The sequence below is a fragment of the Zootoca vivipara genome, chromosome 13 (assembly GCF_963506605.1).
Source record: "Zootoca vivipara chromosome 13, rZooViv1.1, whole genome shotgun sequence".
Classification (NCBI taxonomy): domain Eukaryota; kingdom Metazoa; phylum Chordata; class Lepidosauria; order Squamata; family Lacertidae; genus Zootoca; species Zootoca vivipara.
In genome coordinates this window covers 38,800,745-38,826,676 of record NC_083288.1, presented here as the reverse complement: position 1 = coordinate 38,826,676, position 25,932 = coordinate 38,800,745, and the positions used below count along the sequence as shown (strand labels likewise).

General features: G+C 48.4%; 1 protein-coding gene across 12 annotated transcripts; it reads right to left on the bottom strand.

Moving 5' to 3' along the window:
• Positions 1–1,083: 1,083 nt before the first annotated feature.
• On the bottom strand, positions 1,084–25,578 carry FBRS (fibrosin). 12 transcript variants are annotated; one of them, XM_035135237.2, is made up of 18 exons: positions 22,825–25,568; positions 18,764–18,937; positions 17,146–17,181; positions 16,520–16,549; positions 15,614–15,662; positions 14,555–14,960; positions 13,417–13,655; positions 12,606–12,805; positions 12,365–12,409; positions 12,093–12,188; positions 11,388–11,456; positions 11,276–11,305; positions 10,849–11,085; positions 10,549–10,681; positions 9,458–9,544; positions 9,281–9,364; positions 7,932–8,151; positions 1,088–7,432 (listed from the first exon to the last, which is right to left on the bottom strand). In XM_035135237.2, the coding sequence occupies exons 1-18, from the start codon at positions 23,224–23,226 to the stop codon at positions 6,688–6,690; spliced, it is 3,282 nt and encodes a 1,093-aa protein (XP_034991128.1). In that variant the 5' UTR covers positions 23,227–25,568; the 3' UTR covers positions 1,088–6,687. The 12 variants fall into 12 exon arrangements, with proteins under 12 accessions (XP_034991122.2, XP_034991123.2, XP_034991125.2 ...); XM_035135239.2 differs by having other exon boundaries at positions 1,089–7,432; positions 11,014–11,085; positions 22,825–25,566; XM_035135234.2 differs by having other exon boundaries at positions 1,086–7,432; positions 11,388–12,188; positions 14,555–14,963; positions 22,825–25,575.
• Between the last annotated feature and the right edge of the window lie 354 nt (positions 25,579–25,932).

Sequence of the window (25,932 nt, the reverse complement as noted above, 5' to 3'; positions counted from 1 at the left end):
ATAGGTGAAGTAATAATAGGCCAGCACTGAGAGCGGCCGTTGGCTGGGTAAGCGCGTGCGGCTCCCACATTGGCTCCTTTCTCTTTATTTCCCGCCCCGCCACTCTCCATTAGTGCGCCCTCTATAGGCAGGGGAGGGAAATGGCCGATGGCCGATGGAAGAGAGGAAGGGACGGGGGAGGTAAAAGGCCGCGCGAGCGCGCGACCACCGGCAACCAGGCACACGCGCGCGCTCTTATCTGTTTCCTCACTTTTCCCTCCCGACTCGAAGCAGAGACTTGCACCCCTCCAGGAAGGTGGGTGTGAGCGAGTGGAGTAGAGCCCCGGCCGGTCCGCCATCTTACCTGGGTGGGAGGGGGGAGGAGTGAGGAGGGAGGGGAGGCGCCTCCTGCCCCGCCTCCTCCTGCCGCCGCCTCAGCCCCAGCGCCGCCGCCTCGGCCGGAGAGAATCCGCCGCCATCCGTGGCCCCCAGGCCTCTCCCGCGCGACTTCTCCCTTTGCGCGGCCTTCGCCGGTGCTCCTCGGCACGTCGCCCACCCCTCCCACCCGGATGCTGATCCCTAACCAGGCCCCGCCGAGCCAGACCCGACCCGCCGCGGCAAAATGGCGGCCGCCACCACCAAGCGCCAGGGCCAGCCCCTCCCTCCTCCCACCGCTCCCTCCACCCGCCGGCCTCGGCGTACAAGTCTCGCGAGAGCTTGGATAACGCGAAGGAGGGTGTGCGTGCGTGGAGAAAGAGAAAAGAAACTCAAACCCAAAGTGTCTCACAGACGCGTCACGCAGGAGGACGGCGTCCCGGCGAGAGGCCGCGGGCCAGAAGAACTGCGGAAAATGGAGGTCTTCTCCCTCACAATCAGATAGATTGGGATGCGGGACTGCGAGCCCGCGGGACGAGGGAAAGGCCATCGCGAGTGAAGTGCATGCTGGGATATGGAGTCCTGGGGTATGCTGGGGGTTGGAGTCTCCCGTTCTCTTTCGGACGGTGGGAGGGAGGACTCGATTTGTCTTTCCTGAAAAATTCTTCCAATTGTTCGCTGGGCGGGCTGGCGCGACCATTCGAAGGTGCTCAAAACAAGGTGCACACCGCGCTTATGAATGAGAAGAGGCTGCTTTGGCTCGTGAAAACATGCACTTCCCCTAGGACTGGCAGATACTTCAGATGCGACTTTGAAAGTCAGGAAACTTTCAATGAATATTGTTTACATGGGCACCGTTGCGCGAAACGAGGTTTACAAGACGTTGTTGACAACATTTCGATCTCATTTCAAAACCATAAAAGCTGTGAATTCAACAAACTTCTAGTGCACTGATAAATCTGCATTCGGAACTCCAGAGCTTCAATGAGTTTTGAGTTTGAAATCATGATTTCTCCAAAGGGAACCAATTCCAAATTTTGAGGTTACATGCAAAAGTGGGCCTGGCTAACTTGGCAAAGGAAGAGGGAAAAACTCATTGGCATTTAAAGCAAACATGAGACTTATTTCAAAACCAGTATTTTCATTTTAGATGTAGCATAGACCTTTTCATGTTCATGTGGTCGAGGCTATAATCCTACACACACAGCTGGCAGTAAACCCTATTGAACTTAATGGAGGTTACTTTTGAATAAACCTTTTAGGTTCATGCTAAAGCCTTGAGCTACCTGCTTATAAACTCATTTTTACCTGCTCTTATGTTTTTTATTACTGTCTTTATTGCTTTGATAGCTATAAGTCACAGTTGATTTCTAAATAAAATAAGGGGGTGGCATTTACAAATATTTGCTCTTCTTCACTTCCATTCTGGATAGATGGTTCAGGATTGGGCCTGTCCAACAAATTTAAAAGAATGGGGACAGAGAGACAGCATGCTGCAATGTCTACTTGACTTAATACGTGAGAGGCCTATATTCAAGTCCTACCTCTTGCCATGGACTAATTGGCTGCAGTGGGAAAAACAAATACCTAGGATACCCTCTCACTTATTCTGAGGATAAACCAAGTTAATGCTGCAGTCCTAAACACACAAGGATTTTTAGCAAAATTGTAGCTATATTGAGTACTAGCATCTTTGATCAAGCCAATTTGTTATTGTGAATATATAACTTTTAATTTATTTAAACTACTATGCTGTGTAGCAGGGATAGCTAACCTGCAGCCCACAGGATGTATCCAGCCCCCTCCCCAAGATTCCTCTGTATTTGTCATTTTTAAACTGCTTCCATAGGTCCCACTGTCATAAGTGATGACGAGTGTGTGTGTGTCCGTCCGTCCATCCGTCGTCCCCAATATATTAAAAAGGATGTATGAACCCATGGAAGTTTTGGACTTCTGGATTGGAGTGCAGCTTGATAGGTTTGTGTGTGTGTGTGCTGGTAAAAAACAACCAGTTATCTATAAACTGATAACCATACGATGTTGCCTTACATTTAAGTCAGACTATAGGTCTAGCATGACCTAAAGCATTAGTTCTCCATCACTGCTGTACGTAGCTCCACTTGTTGCAGACACAAATGCAAGCTTTGCTGATTGTGTTCTGGAACTAGATTCTTCTGTTCTTAAAACAATTCATTAAAATGCCTTCATCTGTGACGTTTCTTTCAGATAACTTTTATTTTCATCATAAAAGGAAAAAAGCCACACATTCCATGAATGACATCCGGTTCTGAAGGAACAAATGGAAACATGCCAGTATGTAGAAGAACTCCTGAGGATGTATTATGAGGACAACACCTCAGAAAGTTTTCACCAAGGGTTTATAAAATCGTTTTCACTATACAATAAATTGTTATAGGATGGTATCCAATTTTAGTCACACACAGAACAAGGCCAGTTAAATCAATAGATCTAACTTGGGACTAGGTTGAAATCTGTGTTGGGGCTTTAGAAATCTCAGTGGATATTCAACCCGGAAATAATTTTTATTATTTTTTCGTATCAACACCATGGAGTTTAAAGAGGATGTGCCGTTTAAGATGCAATACTATACCCACTTACTTGGGAGTAAGTCCCATTGAATTAGGATTGTAGCATTAGCAGCTTCGGGATGTTCACATGGCAATTAAAAAAAAACAGCATTCCTAATACGGTATGTGATAACTACTTTCCAATGACAGCTATCATTTGGAAACCTCTTGCTTTAACTTTTTTTTTACAAGTATTACTTTTGAGACCAGAAATTATGTTATTGGGAATATTTTGGCAACATATTATAAAAGCATCAATATTTACTAAATTATCTATGTGTTACAGTGTATATTCTGATTACAAAATATGGGAAAAGTCAGTTTGCCTCCTCTGAAGGACTGGCTCCCGTTTGGCAAAGGTCAGTTAACAGTAAAAATCACTTGCTATAAACTACCACAGGGATTCTGTTTTTTGGACAATTGGGAACCATTATTGATCTACCAGGTTTTGTTTTGTTTTTTAAAAAAATACAAAACAGCTCATCAAGAATATTGGACATTAGAGATCCATCTCAGTCTTTTGGATAATTTGGTACCACCTCAAAGACATCATGTATCTTTGTGTGTTAAAAATATAAAAATAAAACCATTTTAAAAAGCTGGGAGACACAATCCCAAATTAGATTGAAAACTGCAGGATTCCCGATTTCCTAAGCGCTTTTGCCACCCAATTCAATTTGTGAATATGTAGAGAGTGGCGTATAAAAGGCAAGAGTAAGGACTACTACACTTTTCCAATACTTCATGTTTCAAACAAGAGCTTCAGTCCAAACTGAACCAGGCATGTAGGTGGCGTGTTTTTATGTATAAAAAATAAAAGTAGCCTAGGATATAGCATTTGGCTAGTTGCACTCATTTCTGCAAAATGATCCCTGCATCACCTAGAACAGGGGTCAGCAATTTTTTTCAGCAGGGGGCTGGTCCACTGTCCCTCAGACCTTGTGGGGGGCATACTATATTTTTTGGGGGGGCAGAACGAATTCCTATGCCCAACAAATAACCCAGACATGCATTTTAAATAAAAGGACACATTCTACTCATGTAAAAACACGCTGATTCCCGGACCATCCGCAGGCCAAATTTAGAAGGCGATTGGGCCGGATCCGGCCCCCGGGCCTTAGTTTGCCTACCCATGACCTGGAACATGATAAAATCTCTAAATTTGTGGCTTGGCGGAGGAAAGAAAAGTTCATTCTTATTAAAGTGGTTTTAAAAGGGATTTTGGATTTCAGTCATTGTTGCTCCAGATTCTTTGCTGCCTCCTGGTTGGAAAGAGACAGTACCAAACACTGAGACTACTAGAAAGCAGAAAAGTACAAAGCAAACTTCACAGACAAGAAACTTTCCATTTTACCTACCTCTTCCATCCTATTCTTATCACAGAGATTTAAAAATTGCTGCAATGGAGAACTTTTGTGAAAATACAAGGAGTATAAACCAATTATGTATGTGTCACTTAATCATGGCCATTCAATATTTAGTGAGATTTCCCCCTTTTCCCCAAGGGATCGCAATGAACAATACAGTATGTGGCTTTTGAAGTGAGAATGGAGAAAAATAAGGGTCCAACCTGGTAGTAGTCCCAGCCTGGCTCATTTCTGGCTGTAATGCCACATCTTTTATCACTTTCCCCCAGATTCTACCAAAGCCCAAACAGTCTATGGTGTTAAAGAGTTGGAAGGGATGTGAAGCAAAACTCCAGAATCGGAGATCTCAGGCTGGTGATAGCCAGGGGATCTCCCCAATGACAATTCCACACTGCCAACCCTGTTTCATAATATACCAGGATAGTACAGGATTTGGAGATGTCTGCCCCTTTTATGTACTTTCTCAACATTAGGAAGTGTTTGTGGCAGAGGTGTCAAAGACTGACAACTACTGGTTTGAAAGTGAATTATAGACTGGTTCCCTTGCCATAACCAACCAGGCTACAAGCAGCATCAACGGCCTACTTCCTCCTCCACTCTCATTTGGCATGATATATCATACTAGGGCAACTCATAGTAATGAAAATCCAGCCTTTAGGGTAGAGAGAGAAATCCTTAGGGCTTTCAGTGCTGCTCAGAGCATCAAATCTAGCTCAGTGTTCAATAGTGGCTAGCAAAGATACCACACTTGGGTGGGAAAACCTCTGGCTATGACTGGTAGGGGTTACCTGTAGACCTGCACAAATTTACCTTAGTGTCTTGGCATGGCTTATAGCAATGAAAGTGAGAGGCACCAAAACATACTTTGTCCCAACTTCAAAGGAGTTATGAAGTCTGTCCTGCAGATATCTTAGACCATTTCATTTTGCCCAACTCCCTGGCAGGTGTTAGCTTTTTAATGGGCATTTCTTAAGTTGCCCTCTGGTGTGTGGGATCATCCTTTGGAGAAAGGGCTTTGTCTGCTGGGATCTAAGTCTAGCACTTGTGCAGGAAGGATTAAAGGTGGGGGCAGGGAAATGGAAAACCCACTTTCAATTTCAGGCAGCCACTTGCACTGGTTTATCACTCTGTCCCTAAAACAAAAGGGTGAGGGAAGAGAGAGACTAAAATGAGGCTTTCATTTCTCTTCCAAAGCAAAAACACTGTTGATGCTGCCTTCATGCCAAAGGGTTTCACCACCTGTAAAACTAGTGTCCTACTTCCATACCATCACAATTGCTCTGGAGATGGGATGCTTTTGGGGGAATCTTGATCAAGCAGTGTACAGTTTGGCTCCAAGTCTTGTTCCCTTTCTTTTATCTTTTAAAGGGCTACAAAAATTATACTCTTCCAGGGTGCCAGCCTCCCTTTCCCAGAACTCCACTTTTAATCTACCGTAATAGTGTCCTGCTTCCAACAGATGGGGCTAAACACCCAGGATTCAAGTGAGAAAGATTGTAGAGGTCTTGCGCTTTCCCCTCCTCTTCCTCCTGCCCTCCTCCCCGCCATCCATCCAAAGACACACACACCGAGGAATCCAGAAGCACCAGTTTGGGTTTTAATTAACCAACCTGGGGAAGAAAAGGGGCACAGGACAAGTGCATTGCACCCTCATCACTGCACCTTTCCGATCAATTACAGAAGGAGGAAAGGGACCAGGAGGTGGAGAGGGTGCAGATACAGGTATAGAAAAGAGCAGTACAGTAAAAACAAGGGGAGCTGTGGGGGGAGGATAGGAGAAGAGGGAGAAGTCACTTTTAAAATCACAATCTCAAACCTTTTATAAATGTACAAAAAAACCTTTTCCCCCACCTGCTTGGGGCAGAATATATAAATATTTACACTGCCTGGCAGGGGGAGGTGCCCCAAGATACAGCCCTCCCCCTTCCCCTGAAAGCAGCTTTCCCATCAGTCCATTGAGGGAGAACACGCCCCAGAGCCATTTCAGCCCAGCAGGAATACTGGAAGCAGACACAAACCTGTTAGGAAGAGGGATCTGGGAAGAAACCGGGACCCCAAACTGAGGGCACACCAGCCCCTCGACTCCTGCCCTCCCTCCGCCACAAACACCCCTAAAACAGAGACATCACACCCCGTATCTCTTAAGCCCCAACCTGTGCTTGGAAGAGGTTCATAGCTGAAGGAGGCTAAAGTCCTTCTGGGAGGGGTGGCTGGGTGCTCCTCAGGTTAAGGCAGCAGGAGGCTGCACTCTTATCCCTGCCTGACAGGAAGGGAGTGGGGGGCTCGGTTTCTCTGCCCAGGGCTCACACTGACCCCACCAGTCCACTGGAGACGAGGGAAGCTGCTTGATACAGGTGCACACATGTCCCAGAGCACCATTATCTGGAGTCCCGGTCCTTGTAGGCTGCCAGTTCCCGGATGTCAGGAGCACGGCGGGGAGAGCAGGGCCGAGCATTCGAAGCAGGGATGAGAGGCGGGGGGGCGCTCAGCAGTCCTACAGCGGCAGCTGCGGCGGCGGCAGCCGCAGCAGGGGTGGCTTTTGCCAGCAGCCCATTTGGGTGGCGGGGATAGGCCATGAGGCTGGGGTGGGGTGGGGGCGCCAGGCCATATAATCGGGCCCGTTCGTAGTCCTCGGCGGCAGTGGCGGCAGGCGACGAGGTCTCCAGGTAGCGGGGCAGGCGCTGTAGCGGGTGCAGCTCCAGCCCCCGGTGATAGGGCTCGCGCCAAGCTTCAAGCGCAGCATAGGAGGCAGCTGAGGGTGGGGCAGCAACTAAGTATGGGGAGACGCTTCCACCAGTTCCGGCCTGGGGTCTCTCAAACACAGCCAGCGTCCCCAGGGGGTGGGAAACATGCAGGGTGCTGTGGAAGGGAGGCCCTGTGCGTAGCGCCCCCTCGAAGCCCGTCAACTCAGGCTCCTCCTTGACCTTCACTTCCTTCTTCAGAGGCAGCTCTGGGTAAGGGGAGCGGGAGGCGTGGCCTGAACCTGCCGGGCTTCCGTAGCGATGCTCACGCTCTGCCGGGATGTGTGACCGGCCTGGGAGCTCCTCGTGAGTCAATGCTAGGTTCTTTGGGGTGGGAGTAGCTGGAGAGGCACGCAGTGGATGGCGCGAGAAGAGGGCATCTCTGAAACACACACAGAGGCAAAAGAAAGTTTGTGTTGGGGGCAGGAAAAAGTCACTCTCCACACCCTGGTATTGTCAGCCAGCCCTATGGAGACCCTTTATCTGTCATACTGGGCTGACCCAACTGCCGCTTACTCCACCAAAAGTCCCAAGAACCAGCAATTGTCCTCCCTCTCCTGAATACAGTGGAACCTCAGTTTTCGAGCATCTCAGAAGCAGAACGATTCAGAACCCAAACGCTGAAAACCTGGAAGTAATTGCTTCCTGTTTTTTAATGCGCCTCAGAAGTCGAATGGCTTCTACTGCATGTTTTTCCATTTTTTCAATGGGTTTTGCAGACTGCGCTATGATCCTCGGTTTTCGAACATTTCAGAAGTCGAACAGTCTTCCAGAATGGATTACGTTCAAAAACAGAGGTTCCATTGTATCTAACTCCATTCACTCTTCATCCAGGAATCGCCTTGACCCCCTTGCCATCACCTCTGTGTCCCGCCTCTTACCTGTCCTTTTCATCCTTGATCACTGGCCCTTCTGGCTTCTCACTCTCCTTCTCATGCTGGGTTCCACCACGCTCAGCCCCATCTCCAGCCCCACCTTTAGGCCAGGCTGGGGCAGTGGGAAAGGAAGGGGGTGTGCGGTGCAAGCGGTTCCATGCCTCATGGGGGCTAGGGAAGGCTGGAGCTCCGGGACTGTCCTTCTGCCCAAAGACAGCACTCGAGTCTGGGAGGGGAAAGCAGAAAGATTGGAACTGGCACATTAGAAAACCCTTTGCAGCAGGGTCCTCAAAAGCCCCAAGCAGCTGGGCTCACCCAGGTAAGACGTGTGGGGGCAACTAGGTCCCCAAGCTAGAATAAGAAAATAAAAAGAGCCTGCTGGATCAAGCCAATGGCAAACCTAGTCCAGCATCCTGTTCTCACACTGGCCAACCAGACGCCTGTGAGAAACCAGCAAACAGGAAGTGAGCACAAGAGCACTCAGCCTTCCTGTGGCTTCTAGCAACTGGTATTTAGAAGCATTACTGCCTCCGAGCATGGAGGTAGAGCTTAGCCATCATGTCTAAAGCACTGATGAACACTGCACCATGGCGAAAAGGGCATAAATTAGAGCTCGTGCATGCAATCATTTAGAAATAACCCCCTCCCAAATGCTGCTAGTGAATTGAGGGGGAGGAAATGGGAGGAAATGTATCACACATTTGAATGATCACTCACAACAAAAACTTTCTGCATGAAGGAAGCCAGCATACCAAGGACACAGGTTCTAACTTGGGCTTCTCCTAATATGTGAGTTTCCTAAGGGCAGAATTTGTCTCTCTATTCCACTCCTGCCTCAACCCAGTTATTGCCGCATTGGCTTTTTTGAAAGTTTAGATCAGTCCTAACAGCCTCAAGTTTGCAAGGAAGAGGCGTAAAGCCTTAGCCTTGAAATGACAGCCAGGTGGTAGGAGCACCACAAAGGGAGGCAAAGGGAGGAACTTCAAAAGCTTTGGCTCAATGGAAAAAGTCCACTTAGCCTCTGAGAGGGGACACAGAAATTGGCAGAAGGAAGAGGGTGGGATCCATAGCTCCTGGGTTTTCCTTCCAGCTCTGAGTGGGAAACAAGGGAATGTGGGTGAAACAAGGGGAGAGCAAAAAAACCCCCACAAAACTTAGAACCCAGGATTTTCTGTCTCCAGCTCTTCATAATGGGGCTGCAAGGGCTGGGACGAGTAGAGGGTGGAGTAAGAGGAAAAGAAGGAGTCCTGTGTTCAAATCCCCATCAGCCTAGAGGTCTTGGGTAAACCCAAGAAACACCATTCTGGTCCCATTAATTACAGATTTTATGCCCCAAACTCCCAAACAATACTCACTGAAAGATGGGTTGCCCAGGCCCCCAAAAGCCCCATTGGAGAGCGCCCCGAGGGAGGCAAAACTGGGGGGCCTGCCAAAGGGATCTGGAAAAGAGGCGAGCAGAGGAGTGAACAATCGTACGGAAGATGCTGGGTCCTGCCCCACCGGCCCTGGCATTCTGGTGCGCCAGCTCTTACCAATGTGGGGGCTGGGGCTGAGGAAGGAGCCATGAGGGGTGCCGGCAGGACCAAATGATGTGCCACTGCCTGGGTGGTGGATGGCACCTGCAGGACAGAAACATGGAGAAAAGTTAATGGTCAAGATGGTGGGATTGACAGAAGAGGGTGCACCTCACGGTTACTGACATGATTTAACGTATTTAAAGTCTGCCTTTTCCCCAAGTTGGGATCAAGGAAGCTTCGAACATTAAAAAATATCATTACAACATACTAAGTAGTAAAAACAAACTAATTAAAAACAATAGTGAAAATCCATTAAACCGATTTCAAACCAGCAGTTAAAATGCAGTTTGCCCTGACAGCAGCAAAGTGACCAGCATTGTCTGCACCTTAGCCTGTCTGAATAGGAACATCTTCGCCTGCTGGCAGAAGGATACAAAGAAGGAGCTAAGCTAAACTCTCTTGGGGGGGGGGAATTCCACAATATAGGAGCAACCAAAGAAAAGGCTCTCCCTCACGTCACCATCAACTGTGCTTCTCATGTTGATGGGACTGAGAAGATGCTCCCCTGAGGATCTCAGCATCTGGACTGGTCAATACAAGGAGATACGATCTTTCAGGTAGAGGATGCTGGGCTCCCAAAAACATAAGCAGGAGTAAGAGTCCCTTGTCACTATCAAATAATCTAACAGGCATCCCCAAACTTCGGCTTTCCAGATGTTTTGGGCTACAATTCCCATCTTCCCCGACCACTGGTCCTGTTAGCTAGGGATCATGGGAATTGTAGGCCATGTAAGCAGCATATAATCTTTTTAGTGTCTTTTTTAGCTGCCTTGACACAGCCATATAAATGGCAGGGCACACCTGTTCACATTTCACAGGCAGGGCTACCTGGAAAAAAACCCACCGTTGAAATCCTGCACACTGGGTGCCTCAAAAAGCTCACTATCATTAATGGCATAGTTCTAGGGGAGCCTCCAAATACCATAGAAGGGAAAGAGTGTCCACAGAGTTTGCAGGAGGCCCAGAAATCTGGCAGGCTGAGTCATAGAGTGCCCTCAGCCTTTTTAGAGTCAAGAAAACTGCAGGATAGGGAGTAAGGCACCAACCTGAGGCTGTGAAGAGAGTGGCTGGGCGTGCCAGTTCCTGGCTGTGAGGCAAGCTGCCAAAGGCTCCTGTACCAGGCAAACCGGTGAGAAGGTCGTTCCGGAAGTCTAATTTCTGGGGGTCACCCTGCACCAGCTGAGAGGAAATAAAGGAGACAGAGCCCCCCTTGAGCAACCAGGCCTGGCACGCTATTCATAGCAGCCTCCGCAGCCCACTCTCTGGCAGGGACACCTCCTGCTCCTGCCCAGCCCCAGGCTCTGGTCTTGGAGTTCCCGTTTACCCGCCTCCTAACCCAGACTCACAGACCCCGCCTTGGATCCAGGGTCCAACACAGACATCAGAAGAGCAGAATGGGAGAAGCTTCTCCCGTTGCTTGCAGCGACCCTCTGGCGGCTACCAGCAGGAGCTGCGCCACACCCCATCACTGTACGCAGGCGGAGGGGGGAGGCGGCGCAGGCCCACCCTACCTTCATCTTCTCCTGGTGCCGCAGGATCATATATGCTACACGAACGTGCATGGCGCACCACTTCCCGGGCTTCTACAAGAGAGGGGGGAACCATCAGCTCTGTGCATTAAGTCCCTGCTGGGCCAGGCACAAGCTGCCCTACACCCTGACTTGAGTCCCTCTCCCCACCGCCGCCCCCTGCGGGGTCAGCCATCACTAGTCCTTGCCACCCGAGCAGCCACCCCACTGCACCGTGTCCAGGAGGGGTCCCAGGGTTACTCACTCTTAGCGTTGGCCTGAAGGGATCGGTGAGCTGAAAGGAGACAGAAAAGCCAAGTGGGGGGTTAGTTATCCTTTCCACACTGCCCCGCCCCCTATACAGATGGCACACTCACCTGAGTGCCTTTCTGGGACAAGGTAGGTGGGACAGCCCCCAGCCGGGATGGCAGATCAGGGTTAGTACTCTGGGGAAGAAACAATGGGTCAAGAGGAGACAGGCTGCTGAGGATAACCCTCCTCTCTCCACATTCAGATCCCTCTGCCAAGCACACAGAGAATCGTGCAATCCTCTTGGCAGAGGTCAGAAATCCATTCTTGCACTCCGCCTTCTCTGTTTTCCGCATAGAATCCTGGCTCCCCAACCCAGCTATTGAGGAGCTCTGGCTCCCAGCCTCCCTGTCCACCTCAGGACGAGGGGAGAATGCCACTCCATGCAGGCCATGCAGGACATCTCTCTCTCTCTCTCTCTCTCTCTCTCTCACACACACACACACACACACACACACACATGCTCTCCGGATCACGAGGGATGCTCCCCTCGGCCCCACTTCTTTCCCAGAGCCAGCAGATGAACCCAAGAGTCCAAGCACCTGCTCTTCATGCTCAAAAGCTTTGGGGCTCCACTTCTCCCCAGTAACCCTGGCTCCCCGCATCCACATACTCTGCTCCCCCCAACTCTTCACATAGATTCCCCAGGAGTCTAAAAATCCACCAGGAGGTTGGGGAGGGGGAACCCAGGAGCCCTGAATTCTAGAACTTCCCCCCTTCCAAGATAAAAAGAACAGAAAAGCCCATTTGTCTACTATGTCTGGAGGCTTCACCTTAGGTTGGAACGCCCCCTGCAGGGAGCCAAAAGTCACAGCGGGAGGCAGGACCGGGGAGATCCCCGACACGGTTGGGGGGAAGGCGGCATAAAACTGGAAGAAGAAGAGAAAGCAATGGAAGCGCCACCCAGAGAAAACCAAGGCGGGAAGGTAAAGAGGGGAGGGATCTGCTCCTTCTTCAGGACACATAACTCTCAGAGCTTCCTTGGATCCCCCTGCCAACAGGTCAACCCCCTGGGCGCTCCCTACTCCAAGAAGGCTGCACTTACATTGTGCCGCAGGAGCCCATCCATCTTGCCAGGGTATTTCTCATACTGCAAGAGAGAGGAAGAGAGAGGCACAAGCGAGAAGTGAGAAAAGCTCTGAGGGGAGAATCCCATCCTGCACATGATCTCAGCTCTCACCAACAAGCTCAGTCCTACACTAGGGAGGGGATGCAGCAACCCGGGGCCATGGTTCCTAATGCCCACCCTCCCTTTCTCCCAGCAATCCCACCTGGACTATACTCACCATGGCTGGACTGGCTGTGGGCACCATGCCTGGTGGGAAAGGGGTGAAGTGCTGGTGGGTGTGCTGGTGGGTGTGCTGGTGCTGGTGGTTGTGTTGGTGGAACTGGAAAGCCAGCGGGCGGATAGCGGCAGCCCCCATGTCGGCGCCGCCTTGGGCCGTGAGGAAGCGCGAACTCAGGTCTTGGCGGATTAGCTCTTGTTCTGGGGAGGTAGAAGAACAAGTCACCCGACAGCAAGTTGCTTGGGGTGCGGAGCCAGCAAGGAAAGGAAGGGAGCACGGAAAAGGTTTGACACTCACCCACCCCAAATCACCTCACCCATACAACTCACTAGAGCCACAGAGCCCTGCCCTACAGAAACCCCCAGTTTTTCTGGAAGTGATTCTCTAGGCTAGACTCCAGATTTTTCCCCTTCTTGCCAAGGCTTTCTGCCAATAAGCATTACACCTTCGAAGCCAGCACTGCTACACTCAAGTGAAACCCTTCGTGTATCTGCCCTGGCAGTTATTTTCCTCCTCCCTCGCCCCAACTTCCATCCTTTCCTTTCTGCTTCATGTTGCCCTTGTATAGCCACACATCTCTTTCTCCCCAGCCCCAACCGCCGCCACCACGAGGGCTACAAAAAAATTTTTTACACGGAGTTCTCTGGTTTCTAAAGTTATCATAAAGCATGAAAAATATGACAGTATCCTTCTATTTTCTTAGCCTATGCCCCACTTTCTCACGCCCTCTCATTTCTACATAGCCCCTGACCATCTTCCCCAAGACCGCAGATCACACTCAGGCACACCCCTCCCGCCAAGTCCCTCTTACCAGATATGGCAGCGGCTGCAGCTGGGTGCCCGGCAACTTGAAGCAGCGGGGGTGGCGGTGGGAGGCCAGGCGAGGGGGTGAACATGCCTGGGTGGTGGTGGGAAGGGGGCCGAAGGGTGGGCGGAAAGGCGTGGGGAGGCAGGGCCAGCGAGGGGGTGGAGGGCCGGTGAGGGAGCTGAGAGGAAGAGGGGGAGCACGGTGGGAGAATGGGCTTGGGGTGAGCTGCGCCGCGGCTGCACCTGAAAAAGGGAGAGAAAAATGAATTTGGAGTGTGGAAGTCAGGAGGAGACAGAGTAATGACTGAGGCCAGAAGAGCACAGAAGCACTGAAGAGAGCACTGAATCAAATCTCAACTCAGCAATGGATTCAATTGGGGGGTGTAGGGGGGCATGAATACAACAACAGGCCTCACTGGGCTGTTGTGAAGACAAGCCAGAGATAGAGGGTCTTCTATTCGAAGTAATCCTACATAAAGGATTACTCATTATGGGTGTTTAGGCTGCCAAGTTAAGCTGCAACACATCTGCACTTTAATATTGCCAAATTGATTAATCTTCCAAGTGAGTGCAGTAATGTCAGTTGCAAAGAAAGAATAAAACCTTTTCTGTAATAAAAAAGGAGGATAAATGGGATGAGCAACACTCAAAGAGGAAAAAAAATGAGTAAGAGGAGAGAAAATAGGGGGGGGGAGGCAAGTGCAGCCAACATGCACTGAGTAGTCACAAAATGGGGCCCAGGAAGTCCCAGTTCAAATCTTGCCTCTGCCAGAGGTGGCCTTCGGCAAGCATCTCTCTCCCCCCCCCCATCAGCTCCAGTCAACCCAGTTGCAATATGCAATATGAGGATGCCAATACTGACCTACTTTACAGAGATGTAAATAGTGATTTGAAAATAAAAAACCTTTATGAGTGCTCCATGAAGTGTTATTATTATTAAGACACAAAGGATAGAACGCAAACTGCTTGAAGGGGACAAGGAGGAGGACGATGAGTGACGGGTCAAAGGCAGGGGGAAGCAAAGGGAGAGGGGACAAAAAACGGAGAGGAAGACAAGTAAGAGGGACATGAGAAAGCTTGAAATAGAGGGAAGAGGGAAAGCGAGAACGAGAAACAGAGAGAGAAAGTGCACTGGGACTCACCCTCCGGTGCTGAGATCCAGCCCTACAGTGTATGGCGCTTGCGTCTGACTGGCAAAGGGCGGTACCTTCATGTGCAGCTGGCTCTGGGTGAGGTTGTGGGGGACGGCTCCCCCCTGAGGCATCGGAGGCAGCTGGCCTTTGGGTTGGGGTGTCCCGCGAACAGCATTAGGCGTCTGAGCCCTTGTCCTGGTGGGAGGTGGGGCAGGAGGACTGGGGGGCAAGGCTTGAGCTGGTGCAGGGGCTGCGGCTGCCTGAGAAGGGGGCTCCTTGGGCAGGAAAGGCACTAGCAGGGGGTCCCGGTCTGCCTCATAATTACGCTCCTGGCTCCGCTCCAGGCCAGAGACTTTAGGGATCACAGAGAGTTTGGCTTCACAGCTCCCGTTTAATGCACCAATGGGTCCCGAGGCTGCTAGGGGCAGAAACAAAAAGAAAAAACAGAGGTTAAGAGTACCAGGTGAGTAGGCTTTGAACTATCAGTTCAATCCTTGCTGAGCCATAGACTCCCTGGCTTGGCAAATCAGCCACATGTCCTGTTGAGCAGGAGAGGGGCTGTGTCACAATCTACTTCAAAGAATCCTTTTGGGGGCAGAGGAAGGAACTATTCTTAAGCAACTGGACCCTAAAAACTCTATGAAAACAGCAAACACAAAGGGAGCAGAAAACACACCTGGAGAAGAGGCCCACCTGGTCACAGTACTTCAAGCACTTAGCATGAATAGATATTAGGTGTTGCTATTACTCAAAAAGCTTACATTAGCTTTCAAAAAGAGAAACAATCTAGTGCAGCTTATCTGCTCCCAGCATATCTGCTCCCAGCACACCACAGGAAATGTGATGAGGCAGAGGAAAGAAAACTCAGTGCAAGTGACTCCTACCAGAATATCATGCTGTCTATTAAGAGTCTTTCTGGCACCTTGGTGTTTGGACAAGAGAGCAGTCTCAGTGATGCTAACAGGAATATGGTTGTGAATATACATTAAAGGAAGCTAGACTATTTGCCCATCTAGGCCAGTATTTTCTACTCTGACCAGCAGCCCCACCCTGTGCACTCAAACCCACCTTTGCTGGTTGAGACAGTGAATGACTGTTCGAGGTCATCAACGGAGGCCTACAGAGACAAGAAAAACAAGCCACTCATTATTTAGCAAGAGTAGACAATTCGCCACAATGGAAGTAGCTTGTCATGCAAATAAAGACAGATTTGCTACTTCTAGTCACTAGTTCTATGGTTGGTGCAGAACATGGCTGCTTTCCTTCCAAAAGGAACAGGCCTCTGGGAAATTATTATGCTAGTGTTGACAAATGCTGGCCTCCTACACCCTTCCAGATATAATTCAAGGTGCTCATTTTGACCTGCTGTCCTTGTATACCAAGATAGGTCACTGTATTCTGCAAAAGTATCCCCCTTGAAGTTCCTAAAATCTCAGAAGCCTGCTCCATGGTAACTTTCAGAGAGATATGGCAGCTGCTCACTATTTGTACTTTCTGGAAAGCAATTTATGACATTTGTTTTGACAAGCTTTTCCAGCCAGGTGAAAAGGTATTTTCCATATTGGTTTTAAACGTACCTTTTGTTGTTTTGTGTATAGGTTTCAAAGCTATTTTTAGTTGTTTTTATGTAAATTGTCTTGAGACTCATGTGGAAGACAAATCATTAATAAAATAAGATAAATAAAGGCCCTATGTCTGCATATTTTCCACAGCACCTTGACACAGTACCACTGTGCAAAGATCCATGTGGTTCAAGTATTCACAATACCAACATTTGCGTGGGTTGAAAAATATGGAGAATTGGATCCCATGTGGCTCAGCATGCAGAGAAACAGGACCTTGGCATTTTTCAAATTGCTGGATCCATTTTGCAATATCTGCCCTGCCCCAAAACTCCCATACAAGTGTCAAGTGATGTGGTAGTCACAAGTGAAGCCTGGCAAATTACAGGACCAGGGTAGGGTCAATGCCTACCTGCTCCTCTGGGTCACTTTCTGTATCACACTGCAAAAGGAGAATGAAAGAAAGAAGTCCGTCAGTACAGCAAATTGGAAATGCTCCTCAGTGGCACGCATACACACCCTACCACAATGCTGGTCAGCAGCAGGCTCTGAAGAAGACTTATGGTAGGATTTTATGGCACATGGAAATACTGATATTCTGATACCCCAAAACCATGGACCACCCAAGGCCTCAGAAGGGAACAGAATCAAATGCAAATAAATCATGCAGGCGGGCATCATTGCAAAGAAGCACGGCTGAATCTACAGAGATCAAGGAAGAAGCCTTGGTGCCTTCTCACTCTCCAAGGGACCAGCATCTCCCATGGTTTAGCACCGAGTGGAGAGGATTAGTTACAGATCTCCTGGAGGCCATTTACAACACACACACACACACACACACACACACACACACACACACACACACACACCCTTGCTGCAGTTCACAGGTGAGAAAGGATGCCAAGGAAATAATGTTTGGGAAGCTAAAACGGTGCCCTGTGAAGCTGTGTGCTGCCAGGGCTCGCCACTAAGGAAAACTACAGCCCAAACCAAGAAAACAGGGGTGTGGGAGAGAATGCTTATACATTGCCCACTTACTATATATCCAGTTTCCAGGTAGGATTGGAGAGAAGGCTGGAAAAAGAAAATAAAGGTAGGCCGGGGGTGGGGGCGGAGAGAGGAAAATAAAGAAAGAAAGATTAGACTCAGAAGGATAGGAGGCTGTTAATCCCAAAGATTTAAAAAAAACACCCAAGGATAAAAAAATTAAGAGAAAGCTTCCTTGTTTTGTCAGGAGAGTAATAAGATTTTAAGAGCAATACTGAAAATAAAAGAAAAATGTGTCCTCTTTAGAAACACATGCTGAGTATTCCACAAAGATGAGGAGATTTTGGCTGGCATGTTACACACAGACACAAATTGGCTGCATTCAGATGATCATCTCAACTTTAAAAAGCTGAGATATGAACGAGTCTCTTTCCTCCTTGTGCAGTCACTTCACTCCTCCCTTTGTGCAAATGAACAAGACAGGAAGATCAGTTAACTATAATACCCCATGAATCCTGGTTTCATAGCCTAGATTTTTCAGAAGCCATTGACCAGCATTTCCTAGTTCAGATGCAACGTGAAACCATAGTTAGTCAATACTTCCTGGCTTGTTTTCCAGCTTGAGCAAAGGAAGAAGCCAGGTACCTGAATGCAGGTACACAGGACTCATACATATCTCAGTTTATATGATTGTCCAAACATGCCCACTGCTCCATTATTTGCTCTAAATTTATTGGGCATTTTGAGGATGCAAAGAGCAGTTTTGCTGGGCTGGGATTTGTCTCCCTCCTCAAATCAAATTATTAGTAATATTTCCAACCCTGTTGAGGCAGCGTCACTGCTGATGTCACCAAAACTCATCTGCCATTTGGAGATTCAACAACAAAACAGAAAGCCCTCCAATAAATAAACCACAAGCCCTCCTGTGGAGGGAGTCCCACTTTCTGAGGGCAACTTTGCTCCCGCTGTGTTGCTGTCTGCTAGCAGGAGTGCTGAGATTCAACCTGTCTCAGGGCAATACACTAGTACAGTACTTGGAATCCTTTATTTTTAATCCTTTTCTCCAGGAAAAATATGGTAATTTAACAGCAAAGGAAAGTTATCCTGCACAAGCTCAAAGAAACTCTGTTTTACAGATTCAGTGGCTTGGTCCAGGCAGGACGCTATGTTCTGGTTCACATTAAGCTCTCTGTTTCCCTTATGTCCTGAATTTGCAATTAGCCTTAGTATTCAAGATCTGAAGAATGTTTTCATGTAATCTCATTGAATTCTAGCAGCTTTTCATTTTGCCTCTTGCTCAACCCATATTTTTAACGTAATGCCATACTCAGAAAGAGAAGAAAATTCACCAGACATACAACCAAGTTATTCAGCGCTATATAGTTGCTGCTACGGGCCTGCCTTTTTGCACAACAAAACCTAGTGAATTTCAAGCATGTGTATAAAAAAAGAAGTTATTTGATAACAGAATCCTGTCGGTAACATGTCCTAGACCAGCCACAACCAATACTAATTGATGTCCATTCTCCCCCAACCCAACAAGACACCCAATTAGCTGCCCAAGAGATATAAACTTAAGCCTGCAAAATGGGGGGAGCATATAAAAGCAGGCTTGAGAGCAGGCAATACAATAAAAAGCAGTTTCCAACCCCTTAGCTACGAGTCTCACCTCTTTGTGCCGCTTCTTGGTACGTTTCCTCACTGCTCTCTCCCGGCTGCGACCCTTCTCCGAGCTCCCATCCTCATCTTCAGGATCAGAGTTGTTCCCCTCTCCCCGTTTTCTCTTTCCAGAATGCTTCATCCGAAGCTCCAGCCGCTCTGGGGTCTTCAAGGTAGCATCCTTCTGTGGGAAGGTGACAAGGCAGGTGTGCATTAAAACTGTATTGAGCACAGAAAAGCTCAGGACTCCCCAAACTAACCCTAGATGGATGATGGGATGTATTTCAGCTCCCTAGAGGCAGCTATAATAAAATAATAAAAATGATAATAAAAATAAAAAATGGGAAGGTGGGAATAATTATGTGTGTTAATTACCTGATCATCTGTACCAGGCTGGCTGTACTCAGAAATAACATACACTCCTTCTTACATTAGTGTGTGGATATGGTAGAAATTTACATTTCTACGCATACACAAACAAACCATGGAAATTTAAGAGATCAAAGTGTATATCCAGAATGGGAGAGTTGGTGTGGTGTATACTGGACTTTGATCAAGAAGATCTGAACTCCCATTTCTGCTCAGCTTTGGGTCAAGTCACTGCCTCTCACCCTTGTAACTGTATGAGAAGGGTTAATGGGGAGCTATGTACACCACCCTGAATTCTTTGAAAGAACAATGGGATAAAAATGTGACAAATTATAACCATATGCTAAGCATTATGAGAATAGAGCCAGCATGGTATAGTGGCAGAGTGTTGAACCAGCACCAGAGAGTCTCAGTTTAAATTTCTGCTCAGCTATAAAGCCTCACTGTTTGACCTTGGGCCCATCTCTCTTATTTAAATTTTAAATATTTAATTTAAAATATTTCCAGTTCACATTTAATCAAAGATCAACCAAAACAGCAGCCAATACAGAGATATAATATTTCAACACCTGCTCCAAGCACTGCTACCCTGAAAACGACTGAATAAATAAATGTGTCTGCAGCTGGTGATGAAACCCAAAAAGAGATAGTGCCACCCATCAATGAGAAGGAAGGGCATTCCACCAATGGAGAGTCACTGCAGAGAAGGTCTTCTCCCATCTTGCTTCATAAGAACACTGCCTTTAAAGACAACCCAGAAACTTCAAACACAGTGGGCAGATTACTGGCTGGAGTTCCATTTAGATCTCGCACAATCCCTGTCTGAAAGCAGCTGCATTGGTTGCCAGTTCATTTTCAGAACCAATTCATGGTGCTCACATTAGTATTTAAAATCCTTAACTTAAACCCCAAATATTAGAAAGACTGCCTCCTTCTCAACAGAATCTCTCAGGAGAGGGACCATCTTGGTAGTTCTACTACCCTCAGAAACTGATGGTGATGGTCCAGGAGAGAGCAACTTTTGAACTCTGGAATTTCTTCCCTACAAAGGTGCATCTGGCAACTTCATTATATAGTTTTTGTCATAAGCTGAAGATGCACCTCTTTACCCTGACCTTTAATACAGTTTGAAATGTTGTATTTTAAATTGCTGTGACCCATCCCGGGACTTCAGGGTGAAGGTCAGGGGGATATATCAAAATAATAACTGACTATGCCTGGCAACACACAACAACAAGGGTGTCCCTGAGGATCTTAGCCTGACCAGATGTGCAGGGTAAGACTATCTAATCTAATCTATCTATTTATTTAAACAATTTCTACACTGCCTAACTACAATAGTCTCTAAGGGGGCTACAAAGATACACTGCAAAACATAAACATCAGATAAAACTATAAAATGAAACATCATTTAAAATAGTGTAGGGGTAGAACCAAGTATACCATGAGTTCCTTGGAGAAATGGAGAGATAAAAATGGAATTTAGTCAATCTTATTGTAATTTAGTCAATTACAAAAATGTAATTTAGTCAATCCAAACAAATGAAGCTTGCCATACCACACACCACTTTAACCAGCAGCAATTGATAAAACTTTCTGAAAAGCTCAGCAAGCACACACTTGCCTCTCCTGGTCAGTTGCATCTGAAATGCTGCATCTGCACAGCACATGCAAGTCTGTCTTGCAGAGCACATGCAAGACAAGTCTATCTTGTCACCAGGCCACTATAGGAAATGAAAGTCACCTTCAGTGCATTTGGGGGAGCTGATAACTTAGGGAAGATCGGCTTAGCTCAACAGAGATACCAACAAACAGGAAAGGGCTCAGAGGAAGATAAGAAGTTTGGGACTAAATCCGGAGAAAACCGCCAGTCTCGGGGTGGCAGAGTATCAGACCAAGGCATGCTCTTCCACCCCTGTGATTTCTTGTGGCTGTGGAGTGAATAGTTCTTAGCAATGCATTGGATTCCTTTGTAGTTTGGCAAAGGCACATGTGTTCACGCCCAGCTCCTCACCCAGTCCTGTCAAGCTGGAAAGGCAGGTGAAGCCAGTCCAGAACAGGCCTACAAGCTCAGCCTGGAGCATTCCTGTGTTTAGCAGAGCCTCCTTTGCTGCTTCTGCAAGTGAAGCAGCTATGTTTTGCATGTCACCTGAGAGCTACACATCAGCACCTACGGAAGTCACATAATCCCACAGCCACCAAGGTATGCAGAGTTTATTAGACCACATCCCAGTCCTAGAAATATTCATGAAAAAGGGACCATAACTTTAACACACTAAGAAACTCATAGCAAAACCACACTGATTAGAGCTTACTATAGCCACCTTTGCTTTATGTCTCATGCTATACCTTTGCATATGTAAGGTGCACCTTATACTGAGGCAGACAATGGGTTCATTTAGCCAGTACTACTAGCGATTTAACTCAAGTTTTAATATAAGAAGAAGAAGAAGAAGAAGAAGAAGAAGAAGAAGAAGAAGAAGAAGAAGAAGAAGAAGAGGAAGAAGAAGAAGAAGAAGAAGAGGAAGAAGAAGAAGAAGAAGAAGAAGAAGAAGAAGAAGAAGAAGAAGAAGAAGAAGAAGAAGAAGAAGAAGAAGAAGAAGAAGAAGAAGAAGAAGTTTGGATTTGATATCCCGCTTTATCACTACCCGAAGGAGTCTCAAAGTGGCTAACATTCTCCTTTCCCTTCCTCCCCCACAACAAACACTCTGAGTGGGGCTGAGAGACTTCAGAGAAGTGTGACTAGCCCAAGGTCACCCAGCAGCTACATGTGGAGGAGCAACCCGAACCCGGTTCCCCAGATTACGAGTCTACCGCTCTTTACCACTCCACCACACTGGCTTACCAGCTCTGAACTATGGTTGCTCCCTTGAGTCAATAACCATTTTATCTTATTTCAAGTGCTGAAGACTCCTCTGACAGCAGCTCCTCTCCCCCTCTTACCGGGTACCTCCTCCTCCAGTCTCTCACAAAGGGTTATTTCTTCTCAAAACAATTTACCAGAAAACAGACCTGCTCCCCCCCTTTTTCTCCCACATGCCAATCTGTTTAATTTGAGGGATCCATGTGGTTCCCTATTTGAGATGATTGACAGGACAGGAGACCATCTTACCATGGTCTTGCTCCCTTTTATATCACCACTGGCTTCTGCTTCTAGAACGAACTGAAGTTCAAACAACCAATCTGCCTTTGTCCTGTGCTAGATAGCTTGAACACTACCAATCATAGCTTTAAGATCTTCTGCTCTTATAAGGGACTTCTAGGGATCTCCCATCCAAGAGACGAATCAGGGACCCACATGTGTTTAATTTCAGCAATTATCTGATAGCAACTCAGACTGTCCACTACGGTAGATCTATCACTGTCTCTTGACTTGGGAATCCCATGCTGACAGGGGGGGGGGGGACGACAACAACAACCTGCTGCACTTAAAATATACTAGTATTTACATATGTTTTTACTCCCATTCCCCAGTACATCTCATCCTAGCTGACTTCATCCTGTGGAGTCTCAGGTGACATGAAGTTGCCTTTTCTGAATTATGGGGACAAGAGAATACAAGGTTCTCCCCCTTTCTTCTTCCTTTCTGTATCACAGCTCTAAGGGGCCTGCAGATCTAAAATCGCTCCCAGCTAACCTCAGAACACAGACTGTACAAAGGCCCGTGAGACCCCACAGATAGAGATTGGGACACCTCCTCACCTCAAGTGCCTCAAGGCTGACAAAGCTGGCAATGGCAAAGCCATCAATGAGATCCTCCTCCTCCTCTTCCTCCTCCTCCTCATCGCGGCTGCAGGACGATCCAGAGGGTCTCTTCCGCCGCCGGAGGGGCCGGCGCCTTCGACGCTGCTGCTGGTGCTTCTGCAGGGAGTGGCCTTTTCCAGGTGCCACAGGAGCAGGTGGGGAGGGGCCTTCACTGTCCGATCCTGAAGATGAAGACGACAAGAGCCCACGACGAGATCCATCCCCAGGACGGCTTCCCCGGCGGCGAGTGCAGCGGCTCTCACGGTCCCGCCGTGAACAACGCCGCTGCCTCCGTGTTCGGCTACTGCTGCCTCCTCCCCCACTCCAGCATGGGGCAGGAGCTGCCGCTGTTCCTTCCATGGTTCCCCCCTTGAGGTACAGAGAATGTGTCGTGTTGTGTCCTGTGGATACTGCAGACACGCAAGGAGGTGGGGGGGGCACTCTTCACCCTTCCCCAGCCAGTTGCATTGCAGCTGCTCTCAACTGAGCCCTTGTTCTTCCGCAGATGCCACTTGGAAAAGCAAGAACAAGGCTCCCCTCTTCTTTTCCCTAAAAAAGGGGGTTTTGTATTTTGTCGCCAAAACAAAAAAATCCTGGGCTTTTACACCTTACAGTTGTCAGCAACCTTTCCTTGATTTACATTTAGAGAGCCTACTCAACACAAGAGGATCCTCTTTGCTCTGGGAAAGTCAAAGCAACTCTCCTTTCATTCAAGTTTAATTCCCTCTCAAGTGACAGGGATGGCAGCTTCTGTTTTTTTCTGTTTGTTTTTGGTCTTTGTCTTAAAGGCAAGACCATTAAATTAAAAGGAATTAAATACTTTCAACATAGAACTCTAAAAAGTGGAAGGTGACCCACTAACGTTTTCCTCCTTTACACAAAATCAGCCCCTGCCGGCGCACAGAGATCTCTCTCTAACATGGAGCCTCCTGTTTGGGTGGGGAAGGAAATCTGTCAAAACACCCTCGCCTTGGACAAGGGTTTTACATCCCTCCAACTGCGACACAGTGTGCCTTTAAATATATATATATATTTGTTTGTTTGTTTGTTAAATCCAATTTTAAAACAAACCCCAGCGCATGGCAACTTTCTTGCAGGTTGAAGGAAGCCTTTGCTTTAAGTGCCTATCTGTGTGGTTTTTTTCGAAGATGAACCACGAAACTGTCACTTTCGACTTTCCCTCAGGGGAATTCGGGGTTCGCCCCCCGACGGAACTGCCAGCCCCCTTTAAACTGCGGAGGTGGCTCCTGCCAACAATGGCAAGCGGCTTCCGCCCAGAGGGCAACTCACTTCCTCCGCTCGGCCGAGGGCTCCCCGCTCGGGAAGCGGCTCCGCGGGGCCATCTCTTCTTCCTCTTCTGCTTTCCCGGGAAGCAACACTTTCTTCCTCCTCCTCGCGAACCACCGTCCGTGAAGAAGAGGCCTCCCGGATTCCTCCCACAGGGTGTGACCTTGCCTTTAAGGGTCTCGATTTCCCCTTTAAGAGTGTTCGATTTTGAGTCCGCCACACATTTCCTGCCAAAGCATGGCCTCCCCTTTAAGAATGTGGATTTAAAGTTCTCCCTTGTCAGACATCGACTCTCTCAGCAACCGGAATTAAAAGCCCTCCAAACATTTCTTTTTCCTCCTTGTCAGCTTGCACGGCCCTTTAAGGACCCAGCGTTCAAGGTCCTCCGGAGAAACCCAAATTTCACCTTTAAGGGCCACCCCTCCCTCTTAGCCACAATGAGGGCCCGAGAAGAACTCCCCTTTAAGAGGGCCGAGCTCCCTTTAAATCCATTGACAGGAGCTGACGGTTGGGGGGGTTGTTGTCCTCCGGCTGAAAGTGCCCCCTCTTCTCGCGGGCCCCCCCAAGCTGTACCTTTAAGAGCGCCGGCCGTTGAGGGTGCTTTTCAACTCACCCCACCTTTTCGCCTTCGTCCAGGCTCGCGGCAAGCGGCCCCGCGAGCCCCTGACGCTGATTGGCTGCGAGGCTGGTACCCTCCGCTATCGTCGCGGCCCCCCCACAGCTGATTGGCCGAAGCGGTGAGGTGAGTAAGGATGGGGGAGGGGTGGCTGGCTGGGTGGCTGGCAGGGTCCGGCCGCAGGGAGGGAGGCCGGCAGGCGGGCTCACGTTGCGCTCCCGTCCCCCTCGCGCCTGGGTGGGGGGCCCCTTCGGCTCGCCGTCCTTTGCCCCCTCCCTGCTCCGTCTCCGCCGCTGCCCCCGACTCTCCCTCTCCCTCTAGCAGCCTCTGCCGGATCCCCTTCGTCTCTGCGCACGGCACGCAACTCCTCCCACAGCGTCATATCCCTCCGCTCCTCGCGCTGATGGAACCATTAAAAAATTCCTCCGCTGGAAAAAGAAAAGGAAATAGTCCCTTCGGTTAGCCTTCATTCCCGCCATCCACCCACCCGCCTTGGAGACTGTTCGAGGTGGAGGGTGTTCCCTTAAACAACACCCCCGCCTTTAGAGTCACTTCCGTCCTCCGCAGGGTGACGTCATGGTTCCACGAAGCCAAACGTGATGCAATGATGTCATACTTTCTTCGCAGCAACCTCGCAAGGTGATGTTATAACGCCAGCGCGTGATGTCATAGGGCTCAGCACCACTCGCCTCTGCTGTAGCAGCCCGCTGAGGACGAAGGATAACTTGATAACGTCACAACACTACCATGTGATCACGCAATGGAACTCTTACGTCCCACGCTCCCGTATAAAGTAGTGTAGTACTTTTGAACCCTTCATTCAGTAGAGGACTGCCTGCCTTGGCTGGCAAAACTGCTCTGGGATTTTTTTGCAGGGGCATTTCTCAGCCATGGAATCTTGAGACCTGGACTTCTTCCACTTGCAATAGCCCTGCACTGAATCTCAACAGCATTTGTTTGAGAAAAAAAATTCATCCACTTGTAATGAAAGTAGCTGAAACTATTGATCAGATATGATCAATCCTTCTGCATTGTTGTTAACTTTGCCATAAGTTTATATTGCACTGTGGTTGTAGAGAATTAGAAATAAGGGGGGGGGCATTATCAGCAACCTGATTTAGAGTTTAATGAAAAACGAGCTTGCTCAGAAGACCTCCAGTACA